This window comes from Chroicocephalus ridibundus, chromosome 17, assembly GCF_963924245.1.
Source record: "Chroicocephalus ridibundus chromosome 17, bChrRid1.1, whole genome shotgun sequence".
NCBI classification, from domain to species: Eukaryota; Metazoa; Chordata; class Aves; order Charadriiformes; family Laridae; genus Chroicocephalus; species Chroicocephalus ridibundus.
The window spans coordinates 9,117,974-9,134,615 of record NC_086300.1 but is presented as its reverse complement, the minus strand read 5'-3'; the positions used below and the strand labels follow the sequence as shown (position 1 = coordinate 9,134,615).

The 16,642-nt window shown below is 43.8% G+C and overlaps 2 protein-coding genes across 2 annotated transcripts; both read right to left on the bottom strand.

Moving 5' to 3' along the window:
* Nucleotides 1-474: 474 nt before the first annotated feature.
* On the bottom strand, nucleotides 475-8,827 carry LOC134524770 (cathepsin G-like). Its single transcript, XM_063354928.1, is given in 6 exon segments — nucleotides 475-630; nucleotides 1,189-1,322; nucleotides 1,325-1,445; nucleotides 1,547-1,688; nucleotides 2,485-2,570; nucleotides 8,717-8,827. Coding segments are annotated over 6 exon segments (750 nt in total).
* A 3,026-nt stretch (nucleotides 8,828-11,853) lies between these two features.
* On the bottom strand, nucleotides 11,854-12,807 carry LOC134524769 (olfactory receptor 11A1-like). The gene has a single exon (XM_063354926.1). The coding sequence runs from the start codon at nucleotides 12,805-12,807 to the stop codon at nucleotides 11,854-11,856; it is 954 nt and encodes a 317-aa protein (XP_063210996.1).
* Nucleotides 12,808-16,642: the final 3,835 nt, after the last annotated feature.

Below are 16,642 nucleotides of genomic sequence, written 5' to 3'. Positions count from 1 at the left end.
ATTGTTCAGCACAGGAAAGACATGGACATCCTAAAGCATGATTAGAGGAGGGACACAAAAATGATCAGAGGCATGGAGCACCTCTCCTATGATGACAGGCTGAGAGAGTTGGGGTTATTGAGCCTGGAGAAGAGAAGGCTCCAGGGAGACCTTATTGCAGCCTTCCAGTATTTAAAGTGGGCCTAGAGGAACAATGGGGACAAACTTTTTAGTAAGCCTGTTGTGACAGGACATGGCGTAATGGTTTTAAACTAAAAGAGGGTAAATTTAGACTAGATATAAGGAAGAATTATTTTACGATGAGGATGGTGGAAACACTGGAACAGGTTGCCCAGAGATGGTAGATGTCCCACCCCTGGAAACATTCAAGGTCAGGCTGGACAGGGATCTGAGTAATCTCATCTGGTTGAAGATGTCATTGCTCATTGTAGGTGGGTTGAACTAGATGTCTTTAAAGGCCCCTTCCGACCCAAACTATTCTACGATTCTAAACTTCCTCAGCTCTTCACATGTCCAGGGCTCAAAATAGGAGACTCTGGTAAACACTTCCAGGAAGATGCAATGTCGGTGTCTATAAGAAACAATGCCGTGAACCTTCCCATTGCAGACTAATGGGCTACCAGAATCACCCTGTGAGGTAAAAGGAGTGGGAGGGGCCAGATATCTCAGAGCACAGCTCCCCCTGCCCTAAGGAAGAAACTGGCCCTCTAGCCTCCCTCCATGTGAAGAACCTCCTCTTTTGACCACCTCCCTCCAGACCCAGCTCTACAGGGCCTGTAGATGCCTTACTGCTCCTCTAAGTCAATTTGTGAAGCAATTCAGGCCTGAAGGCCATCTGAGATTCAAAAACTGCCTTCATATCCCTGAAAAAAAGAATCTAGTCCTTCTTTAGACATGTGGAAATATCTGAGCCATCCCACTGTGTCAGGGGCATATGACAAAGGATTTACATGAGCTCTGCATCTTGCTGGGGCAGTGCCTAGGCTGGATAGAATACCCCCAGGCATGTAAAAAGGAACATGATGTTGACAGCTGGGCAACTGCACCCTGGTTCAGGGAGCATATCAGCTTCAGACCTCCTGAGAAGAACCTCTGCACATCATCCTGATGAATCTTCGTCCCCTGCCTGAGAACCTGACTGTCTAGTCACAACCTTATCCCAACTTGGAACCCCAAAACAACACTTACATGGAAAGTTGGTTTTTTGCCATTCTCATCACCAGTGCAGATCATGGGTGCAGGCCTATAGTGTTTGAAAGGCATCTCACACATTTCCTCATGCTGAACCTTCAGTTCCATCTCCATCAGCACACTAGTGTTTTCCTTGTTATTGATGTTTTACCCCAGCCAGCCATTTTGCATATAGTTCCTGGTTGCACATCCTCATAATGATAGGGCAAGGGGATAAAATTCACTTTCTTATTCAGCTTGAGGTTGGGCTGCATCTGCCAAGCAGAGAGAACGTAGGGAATGGGAACAAGTTCATGGGGATGGGGAAGTGAGCAGGGGGAGTTCCCTCAGATGGCAAGGGTGTATGGGAATATACCTTCAGTAGCACGATGTCATTTACAAGGGTATCTCCTGAATAGTTGGGATGGATGAGCCAGTGTCCAACATTGAATGTCTTCTGGCTCAGCTCTTTCCTATTTACATTGTGGGCTCCTAGGGTCAAAATGATATTCACTTTCCTGCCAGAAAACACCAAAATGTTCCAGCTACACTGACCACAGCCCTGAAATCACAACCCCAAGTTCCCTTTCTCTAGCTGTTTGGGAGAATATCGAACTCTGGTGAGAAATTAACAACACAAAGGTTTGGAGACAAACAGTGACAAACAGAACTTTAAGATAAGGGAGTATGAGGAAAACCCCAGGGTGGTGCATGAGGTGCACAGCCTTTAATATCACTGACGATAAAATCGAACATCCCAAGCCAGAAGATACTATGCAAGGCTTGTGACCTCTTGAACAGGCCTGTGCAACCGCACTACTGAGCACATGGGCTAGGGCATGTCTGGGCCCTGCTTGGTGGTGCCATTATGGAATTATTCCTCTGTGCACCCATGTATTGTTCTGTTCAAAACAGCGGAAGGGTCAGAGTGGACTTGCTTGTGTTGCTGCTTACCAGGGCAATGTTTTCAAAGCTGACCACTGAGAAAGTGTGCTGCCTCTCTTGGAATGTGTCAGGAGGCAAATGGGAGGTGATTGTGACCTCAAGACCCACTCAGGCAATCACAAAGGACTGAGAAAAGCAGAGAGACACAAACCTGAGCCATCCCATTAACACCAAGAAGCTGAAGGCATCCTTGGAACTGACTGCTCCGAGATTCACAGGGAAATCTCAGCTTGGAGGTACCTGGTTTATTTGCCATAAAGCACAAGCTGAGCATGCACCCATGCTTTGTGGATGCTCAGAGGACCAGAACCTGAGCATGACATGGAGGTTAATTTTCGTGAAAATGAAGACACATCATCTGTCCCTTGCCATGAGTGGAGTAGAGTGTCCCAGAGGTAGATGGCTTTTTGAAGACTGAGCTTCAGCAAGGTGAATCCAGGCACATCATTCCACTGCTGCAAGTGAATTGAAAGGCAAGTGGTCATTAGAAGTCCTGACTGAGCACAGGACACTTTGAAAGAGTTGAGGGAGTGCAGCTGATACACAGCAGGGGCACAGACCTTCCCTGATTGTGATCAGAAGGGAAAGTTTCACTCCTAATGCCTGTGAGTGGCAAAGCAATCAATAGTTTTGTCAAAAGATGGAGGTGAGACACTAAGACAGAGCTCCAAATGGGAGTCTGGGTCCTGCTGCTCTTGGATGAGTGTCCTCCTGCTCCTTTCCCCAGCTGATGGGAAATCTGCTGCTTCTGAGACAGAAAACAGGGTTGTTCTGCAACTTCTTTTTCTGGTGAAAAAAATGTAAAACCTAAGAACTCATCCAGACACAACCTAAGACTTACAATGAGAACAGAAATACCTCCCTCTTCTTTAAGATAAAGCCTAACCTTGTCATCTGGGCATAGGTCTTTCACAAGAAGCTTCTGCTCTTCACATATATTTTTACCTTTCACTGGCTGCAGCACAGTGCCTTCAATCATTGAAACCCTAGCAGTTTCTTCACACTTCTAAATTCTCCAGGCCTCTGCCTTCCCAGGGCCTGCAAGTGGTCTGGCTTCCCTACTCGGGCAGAGGGTGTGCATCCAGCTGTGCCCACAACAAGCCCCTCACCAAAACATTGAATTCAAGATTGAAAGTTGCAGAGTGATACCTTCATTGAAAGAAATCACAGGAGACAGAAAATTAGGACGTGTCCTATTCCCTCTCTCTCTCCCTCATTCTCTCTCAAATGTGAGAGTTCAGCCAGGTGGCCTCCCAGATTTCTGTGCTCTAGGAGCACAGAATCATGCTAGTGCATCATTAACTGTTAGGAGTGGGGATACATGGAGGAGAGAGAAGAGTCCTTCCACCATGTCTCTGTGCCTGGCTTTGGGCTTTGTCCAAGAAGCAGAGACAGTCTTTCAACAGCAACACAACTAAACTGAGAAGACAGCTATGACCTGTAGTTTATCTCACATTACTTTGTCTTTGATTTTGGCCCCTTGCAGGTTGAGGAACTTTATTGTCTGCAAGCTGAGGGGACTTATTACAGGATGCCAGGAGCAGCATTTTGGGATTGTACAAAAGATACTATGGGATGTTTAAAGCAAAGATTAAAGGTGGGAAAAAAGCAGGATCAAGGTGGTCTGAGGAGAAATGTGCATGGGAACGGGGAAATGAGGGGATAAAAGCAGCTGGTCGAGTATAAACAAGTGGCCTGTCCGTGGACTTCTCATGTCTAACCATGCACTTTGCCTGATCTCATCTTGCCTTTTCATGAAACTCCATCTCTATAATGATTTTAAGAATGACTTCTTGAAGCACCAAGCCCATGAGAAGAGCAGGAACCATGCCTTTGTTGCAGCATTGTGGGAACTGACAGACCACATACACATGCTGCACGAGACTTGCTTCCACCCCTCCCTCCCCCAGCACTAGACTGCAAGGCTCATTCATACAGCACCATCCTTACCTCAGACATAGTTACTGTTTGTGGAAGAATGTCAGCCTTTTCCTTTCAGCATTTACAATGATTTCCACAGCTTTTCACATTCCATTGGTGTTTGTACTCAGAGAGATCACTTTCTATGTTGATTTTAAAGTTTGTGTGTTTTCTGCCTGGGTGTGAAACCAAGGAGGCACAAATTCAGTGTCTGGATCATGATCCTTCCTACAGGGCACAAGGGGAAGAATCTACTGATGCAATCTCTGCAACCAAAAGAAGGTTGAAAGGATACGGAAAGGTTGAAAAGGTTGAAGGTTGAAAGACATGGGAGGGCTGTATCAACCTGCAGAGGGTGGAAAAAACTCCTTTCCCCTAATTTTGGACTTCTGTCACTCTTCCTACAATCTAGGGCTCCTTCCAAGAATGACACAAGGGTTGGTTGACAACTTAATTTCCTAGTGAAAAATTCAAAAACCTGACAGCTCCTCCAGATGTGGCATGAGGCTTAGAGTGAGAATAGAAATACCTGCCTTGTCTTTAAGATCAAGCCTTTCACAGGAAGCTGTTTGCTTTGCCAGTGCCTTTTTACCCTCTCCTGGCTGCAGCATGGTGTGCTTTAATCATTGAAACCCTACAGGAAAACCTGGCTGCTCAGAGGTGGAAGGTTGGTTAAAGGTTAAAGTCTTGTCTGAGTGCCAGCAACCGGAGTGTGGAAAATGAGTCACCAGACCCCACCTGGCTTGTGTGCCAGGAACTGGAGAGGCCATCCAGCCTGTCTGAGCAGGGTAAGAGACTTGTAAACCAGGTATTGGAGTAGCCACAAGTTTGGACTGGGTAGCAGACATACTCCAGGGTCTAAGAGCTGGCTACTGGAGGGACCAGCATCACCAAGCCAAATACTGCAGAGAGCATGAGCTCTGGACATCACCTGAGAGAGCCTTTTGCGTGTGTCTGTCTGTGTGCGAAAGGTACATGGAGATGGATCCAAGGGCCAGCTACTGTGTAGGCTGAGTGTCTAAGGCTCGTTACTGGGGGCATACATCACACATACAAGTCTGTGCGTGTGTTTGTGTGTGCAAGTAGGTCTGTGTCCCAGCAGCTGGAGTGGCGCTGGGGGCCTCAGGCTTGCCTGCACAGGTGTCAGCAACTATGAGGGTGGTAGGTTGGTGTGGGTGAACCAAGAGGGTCTGTACCAGCTGTCACAGTGGTGCTGGACCTCAGGGCTCGCATGCCCATGTGCCAGAAACCGAGGATCCAAGGGCAGGCACTGCACACACTGAGTATCTAAGGCAATCACTTGGAGATCTGTTTTGTATGTGTATATGTATGTATATTTACACATGTATGTATGCCCCACTGACAGACCCTCATCCTGATCAGCCAGAGGTAAACAGGATGAGGCTGCTGGTGCCATCAGCATTTGCAGAGTGTTTCTATTGACATTCGTCTTTGTGGCCAGCCTGAAGGCGTAGTTTGGTCTTGCACTTCAGCTAACTTTCAGACCTTCTCCAGTCAATGTGAGGCCATCCGTAGAAAGTCAAACCTATTTCCTAGGTCAACAAGGTCCCTAGCAGTCTCAGCCCAAGAACAGAACTGTGCAGACCCCCTAGGCATGTGCTTCGAGGAAAAAAATATCTCCTCCTTGCTAGCTGTGGCACGGAAATGTCAGAGATGCAGGGCTTATGGGCTACTTCTAAAAGACAATTTTCCTGTGTAGTACAGCACACTGGAAATACTAGAAACTTTCACCCACTATTTATGCTTTCATTTGTTTGTTACTTATTACAATCTTAACCAAACAAAAAAGAGTGAACAAGTGAAACTTCATGGAAAATGTTGCCTAAATTCATTTCTGTGTTAAATGAAGGTCAAGAGTGTGAACTACAGTCAGTATTATTTCTCAGAATACACTTAATATTACCATGAAGACACACATATTCCCAAACAAGTAAGACTTTGATGGAGTTAAGCAGTAAATGCTTATTTGAAAACTTTGTTCCTGAGGACATTCAGGAATAGACAAGCCATGGAAAGATGGTGCTACCAAGCGAGAGCTGAGAACCTGCTACCTTTGTAAACTAAGAGATACAGTAGTAAATGTATTAACTTTGGAAGCCAAATACCACCACCAGAAGCCATCTGAAAGACTTAAACTTCTCTGCTGCATATGACACAATTCTCCATTTCTGGTGGAAAAAGAACTAGTTTTATGAGAGAATTGCAAGGAAATTATCTTGTTGTCCAGAAAGGCAATAAACCTTTTTACAATGTAAGAAATGTCTTTCAGAAAACCTCTTCACCAAGTGTGCTTTCATCAACATTAATGGCTTTGCCACCAGCATATCACTAGCTCCTATAAATTTTCCCCACGGTGGATAGAAAGAAATATGTAATTCCTTAAGTATTTCTATCAAAATAAATGCATTTGAGTGTGTAAGTTCTTTTTGGTCTTAAAAGCAAGGCTAGAAAGATTAATCCAAATTTACTCAAGATATGATGCTCTTTGATTATATATACTGAACTGAATTTTTACACACTTTCTATGAAGAGGAGAAAGGACATACTCAAATTGCAATGAATATTTATGTAGAAACTTTGTTGGATAGCTTTTCTAGTGATAGAGCTATTTCAGTGGATATTATAACCTATAATAAGGTGATCGCATGATTGCTGTCATCAGCTTCCTCCTTTCAGGAGGTCTTGAAACAAGCCAGGGGACAGGGCTGAGCGTAGGCTTTCCTGTGACACTGCTCAGGCAGGTGTGTGTGTGTGGCAGGGAGCCTGAGCTTATTTGGAGCCAGTCGACCTATGGACAGAGGATGGTGGAGATCCCGGCTGATACCGATGAGGAAAATTAGAGCACCACTGTGGCGTCAGGGTCCTGGTGAATACGGCTTCCAAGAGGAATATGTGGACAGTTCCTGTTTAATCTCTGCATTGTTAGAACTGATCTCAACAGACAGATACAAGGAGGAAAACTATCCTCTTCTACAAATTTATATAGTTCTGTCTATAAACCTGATATGTTTTCCAGGGCATTTTTTGGGCATTCATTCAGAAGCAGTAGTAAGTTGTGCATTACACAAAATCTTCCATTTACTCCTTCCTGATCTCACCTCAGCTGTCATCACAGACCTTTCACTGAGTACTAAGGCTGCAGATTCCTTCTACCAGCACGCCCCAGGGAATCCCCTGTCCAGAGCAGAGTGTCGCCTTCAAGTCATCCTAGGCTTATAAAAATATTATTAAATGTATGATATTGATTGTACTAACTTGTAGGTATAGTAAATGAAAAGACTGCATGGATGTCTCCTTCTACATGATTTCTGGATATAACTGCATCAAGCCATTTAGTTATGTGACTTCTGTGTTCAAACACAATACAAGCAACTTAGTATGAGGTTTCCTAAGATAAGGGAGGAATGATCAGTGCATGCAGAATGCTGCATGAACATTGCTGTAGATTACTGCAGGTTGATATGTTTCTTTCTTTTTTTTTTTTTAATAATTGACAGCTGCTCCCTCATAGCGGCAAGCAATCAAGCATGAAGACAGCAGTCACCTTTTTTTTTTTTTGATGTAACAGTGCTACTTATACTTGGAGATGTTTAAACCTCAGCTCTCTAGGATGAGAGCAACAGTATTCTTTGACTGCTTTAAAATGCTTCCAGTACCTGAACCCTCAGTATCTTCTTCCTTTCTCTCCCAGCTTTGTCTTCCACGCAGTCTGCCCCTTCTTTCCCCTTCTTTTCAGCAGAAAACAGACGGAGATGCCTTCTGTACAGATGGGAAGATTGCTCCTTGGAGGGACATAGAAGTGCAACAACATGCAGCTGTCCTTTTTGGCTGTGGCACGGAAATGTCAGAAACACAGGACCTATATGCGTCTGATCTCTGAGATGCTTCTAAGAGGCAATTTTCCTGTGTAGTACAGCACACTGGAAATATTTCATCCTCTATTTATTTATGTATTCATTTATTTATGATTTATTACGATCTTAACCAAAGAACAAAGAGTGAACGTGTGAAACTTCATGGAAAATATTGCCTAAATTCCCTCCTATGCTAAATGAGGGTCAAGAGTGTAAAGCACAGTCATTATTGTTTTCAGAATACACCAAATACACCATTAGTGGCTTTGCCGCCAGCATATCACTAGCTCCTATTAATTTTCCCCATGATGGATAGATTCCTTAATTAAATATTTCTATCAAAATAAATGGTTTTGCGAGTGTAAGTTACTTTTAGTCTCAAAAGCAAGGCTAGAAAGATAAATCCAAACTTACTCAAGATCTGACGCTCTTTGATTATATGTACTGTACTGAATTTTTAGAAACTGTGAAGGGAACTGGTATGCTACGTGTTCACTTACTTTGTTGAATCAGACCCTCTCAACAGACAGATACAAGGAGGAAAACTATCCTCTTCTACAAATTTATATCGTTCTGTCTATAAACCTGATATTTTTTCCAGGGCTTTCTCTGGGGGCTTTTAAAAATCTTCATACATGACATAAATCAAAATAAACTCTCTCTAGCTTGCCTCTCTCTCAAGCCTGTTTATGTTTGTACACAAAAGGAATGAAGGCGTAGGAAATTTGACTTGTTTTGCTGAAAGGTAATTTTACAGATTTGAAGACTTCTGTTGGTGCACAGATCTAGCAAGTAAAGGTCTTTACCTCATTGTGAACATGAGCTAGAAAAGTCCATTTCTTGCCTGTGGTGATGGACAGAGTGTAGAGGTAGACCTGTTCCCTTTTGGAGGTACAGGTGGTTGCCAGAGGAGACATCCTAGGATGTATCAGGTGGCAGCAGGTGTGTACGTGTGGGTGACTGTCTTTAGTCCTTACTCAATACATTCAGCCGCATATAAAGATCACCTCATCTGAGCAAGTGAGGGCCCACTTCTGAGTGAGCTGGTTCATTCTCCAGACTCCACTGACTGTATCAATTAATGCTCTGTGGGGGTGACTCAGCCGACAGCCAAACACCCACACAGCCTCTCTCTGACTCCTTTCTCCTGTGGGATGGTGAGAAAATGGAAGGAAGGAGAGAAGATTCATGGATTTAGATAATGGGAGTTTAATAGGAAAACCACAAGCTGCGTGTGCAAGCAACGCAGCATTCATTTATTACCTCCCATCGGCAGGCAGGCATCCAGTCAATGCCTGGAAAGCAGAGCATCAGCACATGCTGCTGATGAAAATAGAGCATCAGCACATTGGTTGCTTGGGAACACAAATGCCATAGCCAATAATGCTCCCCCTTCCTCCTCTTTTCCCATAGCTTTTATTGCTGAGTGTGATGTCATATGGCATGGAACATCCCTTTGGTCAGTTTGGGTCAGCTGTCCTGGCTATGCGCCCTCCCAACCTACTGCTCTCCTCCAGCCTACTCTCTGTGTGTGCATGGGGGCAGGGGGCAAAAGAGAAAGCCTTGATGCTGTGCAAGGGCTGTTCAGTAAGAGCCAGAATGTTGGTGTGTTATTGCGGTCCATTTATATTCGCTAAGGGACAAATTCCCACCCATTTGGTCTCTCATTTTCACTCCTCAACAGCACAGGGGGAGAAAATGGAATTAAAATATCATGAGTTGAGGTAAAGTCAGGGTGATCACTTACGTTACTACCATCATGGGTAAAACAGGTTTCATTTGGGGAAAATTAATTTCATTTACTGCTAATTAAGATAGATTTGAGTAATGAGAAAGACTTCACTCCATTACTCCTGTCTCCTCCTTACTCTGACCACTGCCCCAAACAGTGTGGAGGATGGGGATGTTATGGTCAGTATACAACAGTTCTTCTCTGCTGCTCTTTCCTCCTCATCTTTTCCCCTTCTCCAATGGGGTCCTTCCCATGGTCTGCATTTTGTTCGGGAAACATCACGCTGCCCTGATATGTGGTCCACCATGGGATGCAAGGAAATACCTGCTACCATCCCTCCTTTTCTGCTTACCATGATGTTCACAGGGCTGTTTCTCACTCCCTTTTTTCCCCTCCTCCCTCCTTCTCCACCCGTCTGAGGTTTTCTGCTCTTACATGTGTTTTTCCAGGGGCACCACCAGCTTCGCTGATGGGCTCAGGTTTGCCCTGCCATAGGTCTGTTTTGTAGCTGGCTGGAACTAGCTATGTCCAGGACGGGTCAGCACCTGACCTCAAACAGGTCACTCCAACAGCCTCACCTCCCCCCAACCCCAAAACCTTACCACATAAGCCTAATACAGTTATCAACACTGTCTTAACCACAAATGCAAAGCACACCACTGTACAGGCTGCTCTGAAGAAAGTTAACTCCATCCCAGCCAGACCAAGGACACCCTTCATTGACTATGTTGCACAGATGGTCACAGAGTATTTATTAAAAAATCATAAAAAATTATTGGGATCTTTGCAAAGGCTAATACTCAGAAGGTGTTATGGTTTGGGCTGGACTGGCCACTGAAACAAATGATAGATGCTCCCCCGTACCTTCTCTCCAAAGAGACGAGGGAGAGAATGAAACAGACTTATGAGTTTAGAGGAATCAAAACTATTTTAATGGAAATATGACTAAAAGAATAAAAAGAAAATAACCAAATATATACAATATATACAAAACTGGATCATCAAGCTCCCAGGATGACAATCGCGTCACCAGCAGGCACTGAGAAAGTCCCAGACAGTACTCAGCAACAGATGGGAACTGGATTCCATATGTGGATTCAGGAATGCATGGACTGGGATTAAAGGCAGACAAGCAGACAGAGTCCTCCTTGGATGCTGGACATTGAAGAAAGAGGTGGACTCCTTTGATCCCTCAGCTTTTATACTGAGCATGAGGCAGATGGGATGGAATGCTCTGTTGGTCAGTTTTGGGTCACCTGTCCTGTCCACTCCTCCCTGCAGGTGCAACCCCTCTGCATTCTTCTGCTTATGACCTTCCAATGGGCCATATAACAAAGTTAGCTGGCCTTCATTGTTGTAGCAATAAGTAAAAGCAAGAGCCTCTCTGCATACCATTCCTTGGTATAAATTACAAATAATCAGGTCTTATCATTCTGAGAATAAACAGTGTCTCCACAATATGCTGTTAATTTCAGAGTTTAGTCAGTTAGAAGAGGCTTAGCTAAAATGTAAAATTACAAAACAGAAAATTGGTTCTGTTTTACGTCAAACCAGGACAGAAGGTGAATCACAATCAGATGTTGCTTGGTCCCTGTCCAGATAGTGATGGGACTCTGTTGCAAAAGTCTTTGCAGGAGCATCTTCAGGTGGATAGAATGAGACTCCTTAAAATGTTTTTCTCTCGAATTCTTATATAGAGCTGGTCTGTGGACCTCTTTGATCACTCCAGCACATACACGATCCACTGCCACTTTTCATCTTAACTGTGCACAAAACATTTCCTATGCTATGTTCAAATGTCTGTACTTCGGGACCATTCCTTCCTTTGTGATTTCTGGGTGTCTTATCTATGTAGAAAGAACTGCCAGGAGAAGTCTCTGGAACAGAATGATTCTCAATCCAGGATGTGAACCAACACATTGAAATATACAAATAGAGCCTATGAATTAGTCTAGGTTTAGCACAATGTCCCAGGTCAGGTCATTGTCTCATTGATTCTGAGACTAGCAAGGCAGTTTGTGGGTGTTGTTTTTTGTGCAGAAATGCTCACCCATTAATTAGTCCAAGTAAAGAAATATCCTGAACAACCCAGTAGCTAGGACCCTCACTTACATGATTCTCTCAAGACATTGGAAACTTTGTCTCATGTTCAGATGAAAGGTTTTCATCAGACTGATATTTCAGTTTCCTTAATAATTGACAAGAGCTTGTTCATGCCTTATCAAAAAACATGTATTTGTTCAGAGCTGTTCTCAAAGCCTTCTTTATGTTGTTATTTCTTAAGCTGTAAATGAGGGGATTGACCAGTGGAGTCAGAACTGTGTAGCAGACAGAGAACACTTTGTGGAGGTCTCCCAGTGTGTTTGGTTTTGGTAACAAGTACACAACCATCAGGGTCCCATAGAAAAGTGTCACGACAGTGAGGTGAGAAGAACAGGTAGAAAAAGCGTTATGCCTTCCTGTGGAGGATGGGATCCTGAGGACAGTGTAGCTAATGCATACGTAAGATATGAGTGTCAAGAGAAATGGGGGTAGTGTCAAAAGGGAGGCCAAGATGAACGTTACAAGCTCAATCCAGTGGGTATCACTGCAGGAGAGCTTTACCACTGGTGCGAAGTCACAGAAGAAATGATCAATTTCATTTGGGCCACAGAAAGTCAGCTGTGGCATCAGAGAGGTGACTATGGCACTAGCCAACAACCCATTTACCCAAGATACACCTGCTAATTGGAGGCAGCACCTGCCGTTCATTATGGTTGTGTAATGCAGTGGTTTGCATATCACAATGTACCGGTCATAAGACATGGCGGTCAGGAGACAACATTCTGCACCTGCTAGCCCAGTGAAGAAAAAGTACTGCAAAAAACAACCATTAAGTGAAATAACATATTTTTTTTTTAGGAAACTTGCCAGCATTCTGGGCAGGATGGTGGAAGTGTAACAGGTCTCCAAGAATGACAGATTCCCTAGGAAAAAGAACATGGGACTGTGAAGGCGATGATCAGTCACAACCAGCACCGTGATCAGGAGGTTCCCTGATAGAGTTGTGAAGTAGGTCACTAGAAAAATCACGAATAGCATACACTCCACTTCTGGAATACTTTGGAAACACAGGATGATGAATTCCACAACAGCTGTTTCATTCCCCTGCTCTGCTCTTGTCATGACTATAGCGGTTGCAGTAAAGTTGCTGCAAATACTTTAAGATTCTGAGAAGAGTCTACCAACTTTCAGTGTAATTCCCTGGAAAGGTTGCAACTAAAAATCCTGGTTTCCCAAGAGGGTAGGTTTGCCTGCTAACTTAATGTTTGTGAGGCTAATTCCATCACCTTCCCCATCAGAGATAATATTCACCCATCCCCTTCCAGAAGTTATCCAGATCACACAAAATACATGTCTAAATCAGAAGTACCATACGGAGTTCCATACTTTGACATAAAGGCTTAGTCTGCTTTTAAACTATTATTCATACGTCAAAAAAATAAAATAAATAAATAAAAAAAATGGGTTTGCAGCCTTTGTGTCAGATAAGAAAAATCTGTGCTTGGTACTACATGCTCTCCGTGGACATTGTGGACCTAATTTTCTTTGATGCTTTGGAAAAGCCAAGTTGCAGTGATAGTGCAGAGGGCAGAAATTCTTCAGTCACAGGTATTTGTTTTGAAGTTCAACCAAAGGTTTCATTATGTGCCATGGAAATAAGTAATTTCTTGTGCTTTTCAGTTCCATCTCTTGAGATATCATCTTCCTGTAAAAGTCAAATATTTATTTACTTCATCTTATTGTAACTTTCTGAGCATCAAGTAACAATGTTAGGTGGCCAAGTAGCTAGTAACAAAGGTAACAAAATTAATTCTCCTATTATGAGCTTGGAAAGATTTAATGTTCAGTTTTACTTTACTTTCTGGTACATAAAGCTATTTTTAAAGATGTTAAGTGGGCAGAGTTAAGTCCTACTAATTGTTTACTTGTATCTTAAACAAAATGCCTTTTCTGTTCAGAGATCCTCAGAGAGAATATTTGTGTTTAGGAAAAGGAAAAAAAATATATTACATAACTTACAATGATTATTATTTTCAACTTAAGTCTGAAACTAGCTAAAGCTTTTTAAAATAGAAGCTTGATCTACGTGGATGTCAAGTTTTTGGTATCTGGACACTACCAGTCACTGGGAACCATGATTAGGGCTATTAACAGAAAGTCATTCTGTCCTCTTGAAGCCTTTTGCATACTCCCAGTGAAACTGTCACTGCCTCCAGGATTAATTTTATCTAACTTAAGACATTAGCAATGTAGATATTTGCATCAGAATTAGTATTGAAAACTTCCTTTTATGTGGGATATAGACTGGTAGCAGTGATTGGTCTGACTTAGTTTACATGTCTCTTTCAGGATACATAGAAGTCCAGTAACCCTATTGGCTCAGTCTCCACTAACTGTAGCAGAGCTCAAAGGCAAATTATTATGTTGCAGAGGTCTGTGGTTAGTCTTCTTCACTCAGCCTGTCCAGCAAACTTAAACTTTAGATTATTAGCTAAGGTCCAAAGGAATCAGACAAGTCAACTGTGAACAGAAAATACCGAAATCTGAGCATAAATTTGGAATTACGATCCCTTGATTTCTACTAAGTACAAAAATCATCTGTGATTTAGACTTCTAAGTCAGAGATGTTGGACTTCGGCGTAATTAATGGGCACAAGCAGGTAAGATATATCTCCCTCTGTGTTAAACGGGCAGGCGGGTATCTTCAGAAGATCTGAATTAAATCAGTCAGTGTCATGGTTTAACCCCAGCCAGCAACTAAGTACCACATGGCCGCTCGTTCACTTCCCCTCAGTGGGATGGGGAAGAGAATCGGAAGGGTAAAAGTGAGAAAACTCATGGGTTGAAAAAAAGACAGTTTAATAGGTAAAGCAAAGTAGGGAATTCATTCACTACTTCCCATTGTCAGGCAGGTGTTCAGCCATCTCCAGGAAAGCAGGGCTCCATCAAATGTAATGGTTACTTGGGAAGACAAATGCCAGAAATCCTGAAGTCCTCCCTTTCCTTCTTCTTCTCTGTGCTTTTATTGCTGACCATGACTTCATATGGTATGGAATAGTTGGTCAGTTGGGGTCAGCTGTCCCAGCTGTGTCCCATCACAGCTTCTTGCACGCCCCCAGCCTACTTGCTGGCAAGGCAATGTGAGAGGCAGACAAGGCCTCAATGCTGCGCAAGCACTGCTCAGGAATAACTAAAACATCCCTGTGTTATCAATACTGTTTTCAGCACAAATCCAAAACATAGCCCCATACTAGCTACTATGAAGACATTTAAGTCTATTCTAGCTAAAACCAGCACAGTTGGGTCACTGGATGGTTTTGAGTACCAGAGACACCTACATGTGTCTGACACATGTGACACAGGCATGCTATAGAAGCGAGTCTTGAGGAAGTCAGTCTTAAGCAGTGCACCTGGATTTCAGGCAGATAAGTCCTGGACATCCAAGTGACCTTAGGTTCCTCTGTTTTGGGACTTCAGCTTTTTCACGATTGCCTTCTGGAAGTTCCTTTCTCATTGATACCACAGAGAAATGTTGACAGCTTGCTCAGACTTTTACGTTTATCTTTTAGATGTCTAAATGGAACTAGATGAGTCTTATCCCAAGGTATTCAGAGTAATTTAGTTTGACTTTTAAAATTTTAGAGACCTTCATTCTGTTGTACACATGGAAGATTCCTTTGATGTTTGACAGATCACTTTGAGATACAGATAGGATTCATTGCCCAAGATTTTGTACAGAATCATAGAATCATAGAATGGTCTAGGTTGGAAGGGACTTTTCAGATCTTCTAGTCCAACCATCAACTTAACATTGACAAAAACCATGACTAAACCATATCTCTAAGCACTATGTCTACCCGTCTTTTAAATACCTCCAGGGATGCTGACTCAACCACTTCCCTGGCCAGCCTGTTCCAATGCTTAATAACCCTTTCAGTGAAAAAATTTTTCCTAATATCCAATCTAAACTTCCCCTGGTGCAACTTGAGACCATTTCCTCGTGTCCTATTGCCTGTTACTTGGGAGAAGAGACTGACCCCCCCCCACTACACCCTTCTTTCAGGTAGTTGGAGAGAGCAATAATGTCTCCTCTGAGCCTCCTTTTCTCCAGGCTGAACACCCCCAGCTCCCTCAGCCACTCCTCACAAGACTTGTGCTCCAGACCCCTCACCAGCTCCCTTGCCTTTCTCTGGACTCACTCCAGCACCTCAATGTCTTTTTTGTGGTGAGGGGCCCAAGACTGGACGCAGTACTCGAGGTGGGGCCTCACCAGTGCCAAGTACAGGGGGACGATCCCTTCCCTAGTCCTACTCACCACACTGTTCCTGATACAGGCCAGGAAGCCGTTGGCTTCTTGTCCACCTGGGCACACCACTGGCTCATATTCAGCCGGCAGTAGACCCCCAGGTCCTTTTCTGCCACGCTGCTCTCCAGCCACTCTTCCCCAAACTTCTAACGCTACATGGGGTTGTTGTGACCCAAGTGCAGGACCTGGCACTTGGCCTTGTTGAACCTCATACCATTGGCCTCGGCCCATCCATCCAGCCTGTCCAGATCCCTCTGAAAAGTCTTTCTACCCTTAAGCAGGTCAACACTCCCACCCAACTTGGTGTCGTCTGCGAACTTACTGAGGGTGCACTCAATCCCCTCATCCAGATCATTGATAAAGATATTAAAGTGAACCAGCCCCAATATCAAGCCCTGGGGAACATCACTTGTGACTGACTGCCAACTGGACATTCGCCACTACACTCTGGGCCAGGCCATCCAGTCATTTCTTTACCCAGCGAAGAGTACTCCCATCCAAGCCATGGGCAGCCAGTTTCTCCAGGAGGATACTGTGGGAAACAGTATCAAAGGCCTTACTAAAGTCCAGATAAACAACATCCATAGCCTTTTCCTCATCCACCAAGCAGGTCACTTTGTCATAGGAGGAGATCAGGTTAGTCAAGCAGGG

Bases quoted from the DNA above. Each gene is read 5' to 3' on its own strand.
- LOC134524769 (XM_063354926.1), bottom strand. From the start codon at position 12,807: ATGACAAGAGCAGAGCAGGGGAATGAAACAGCTGTTGTGGAATTCATC.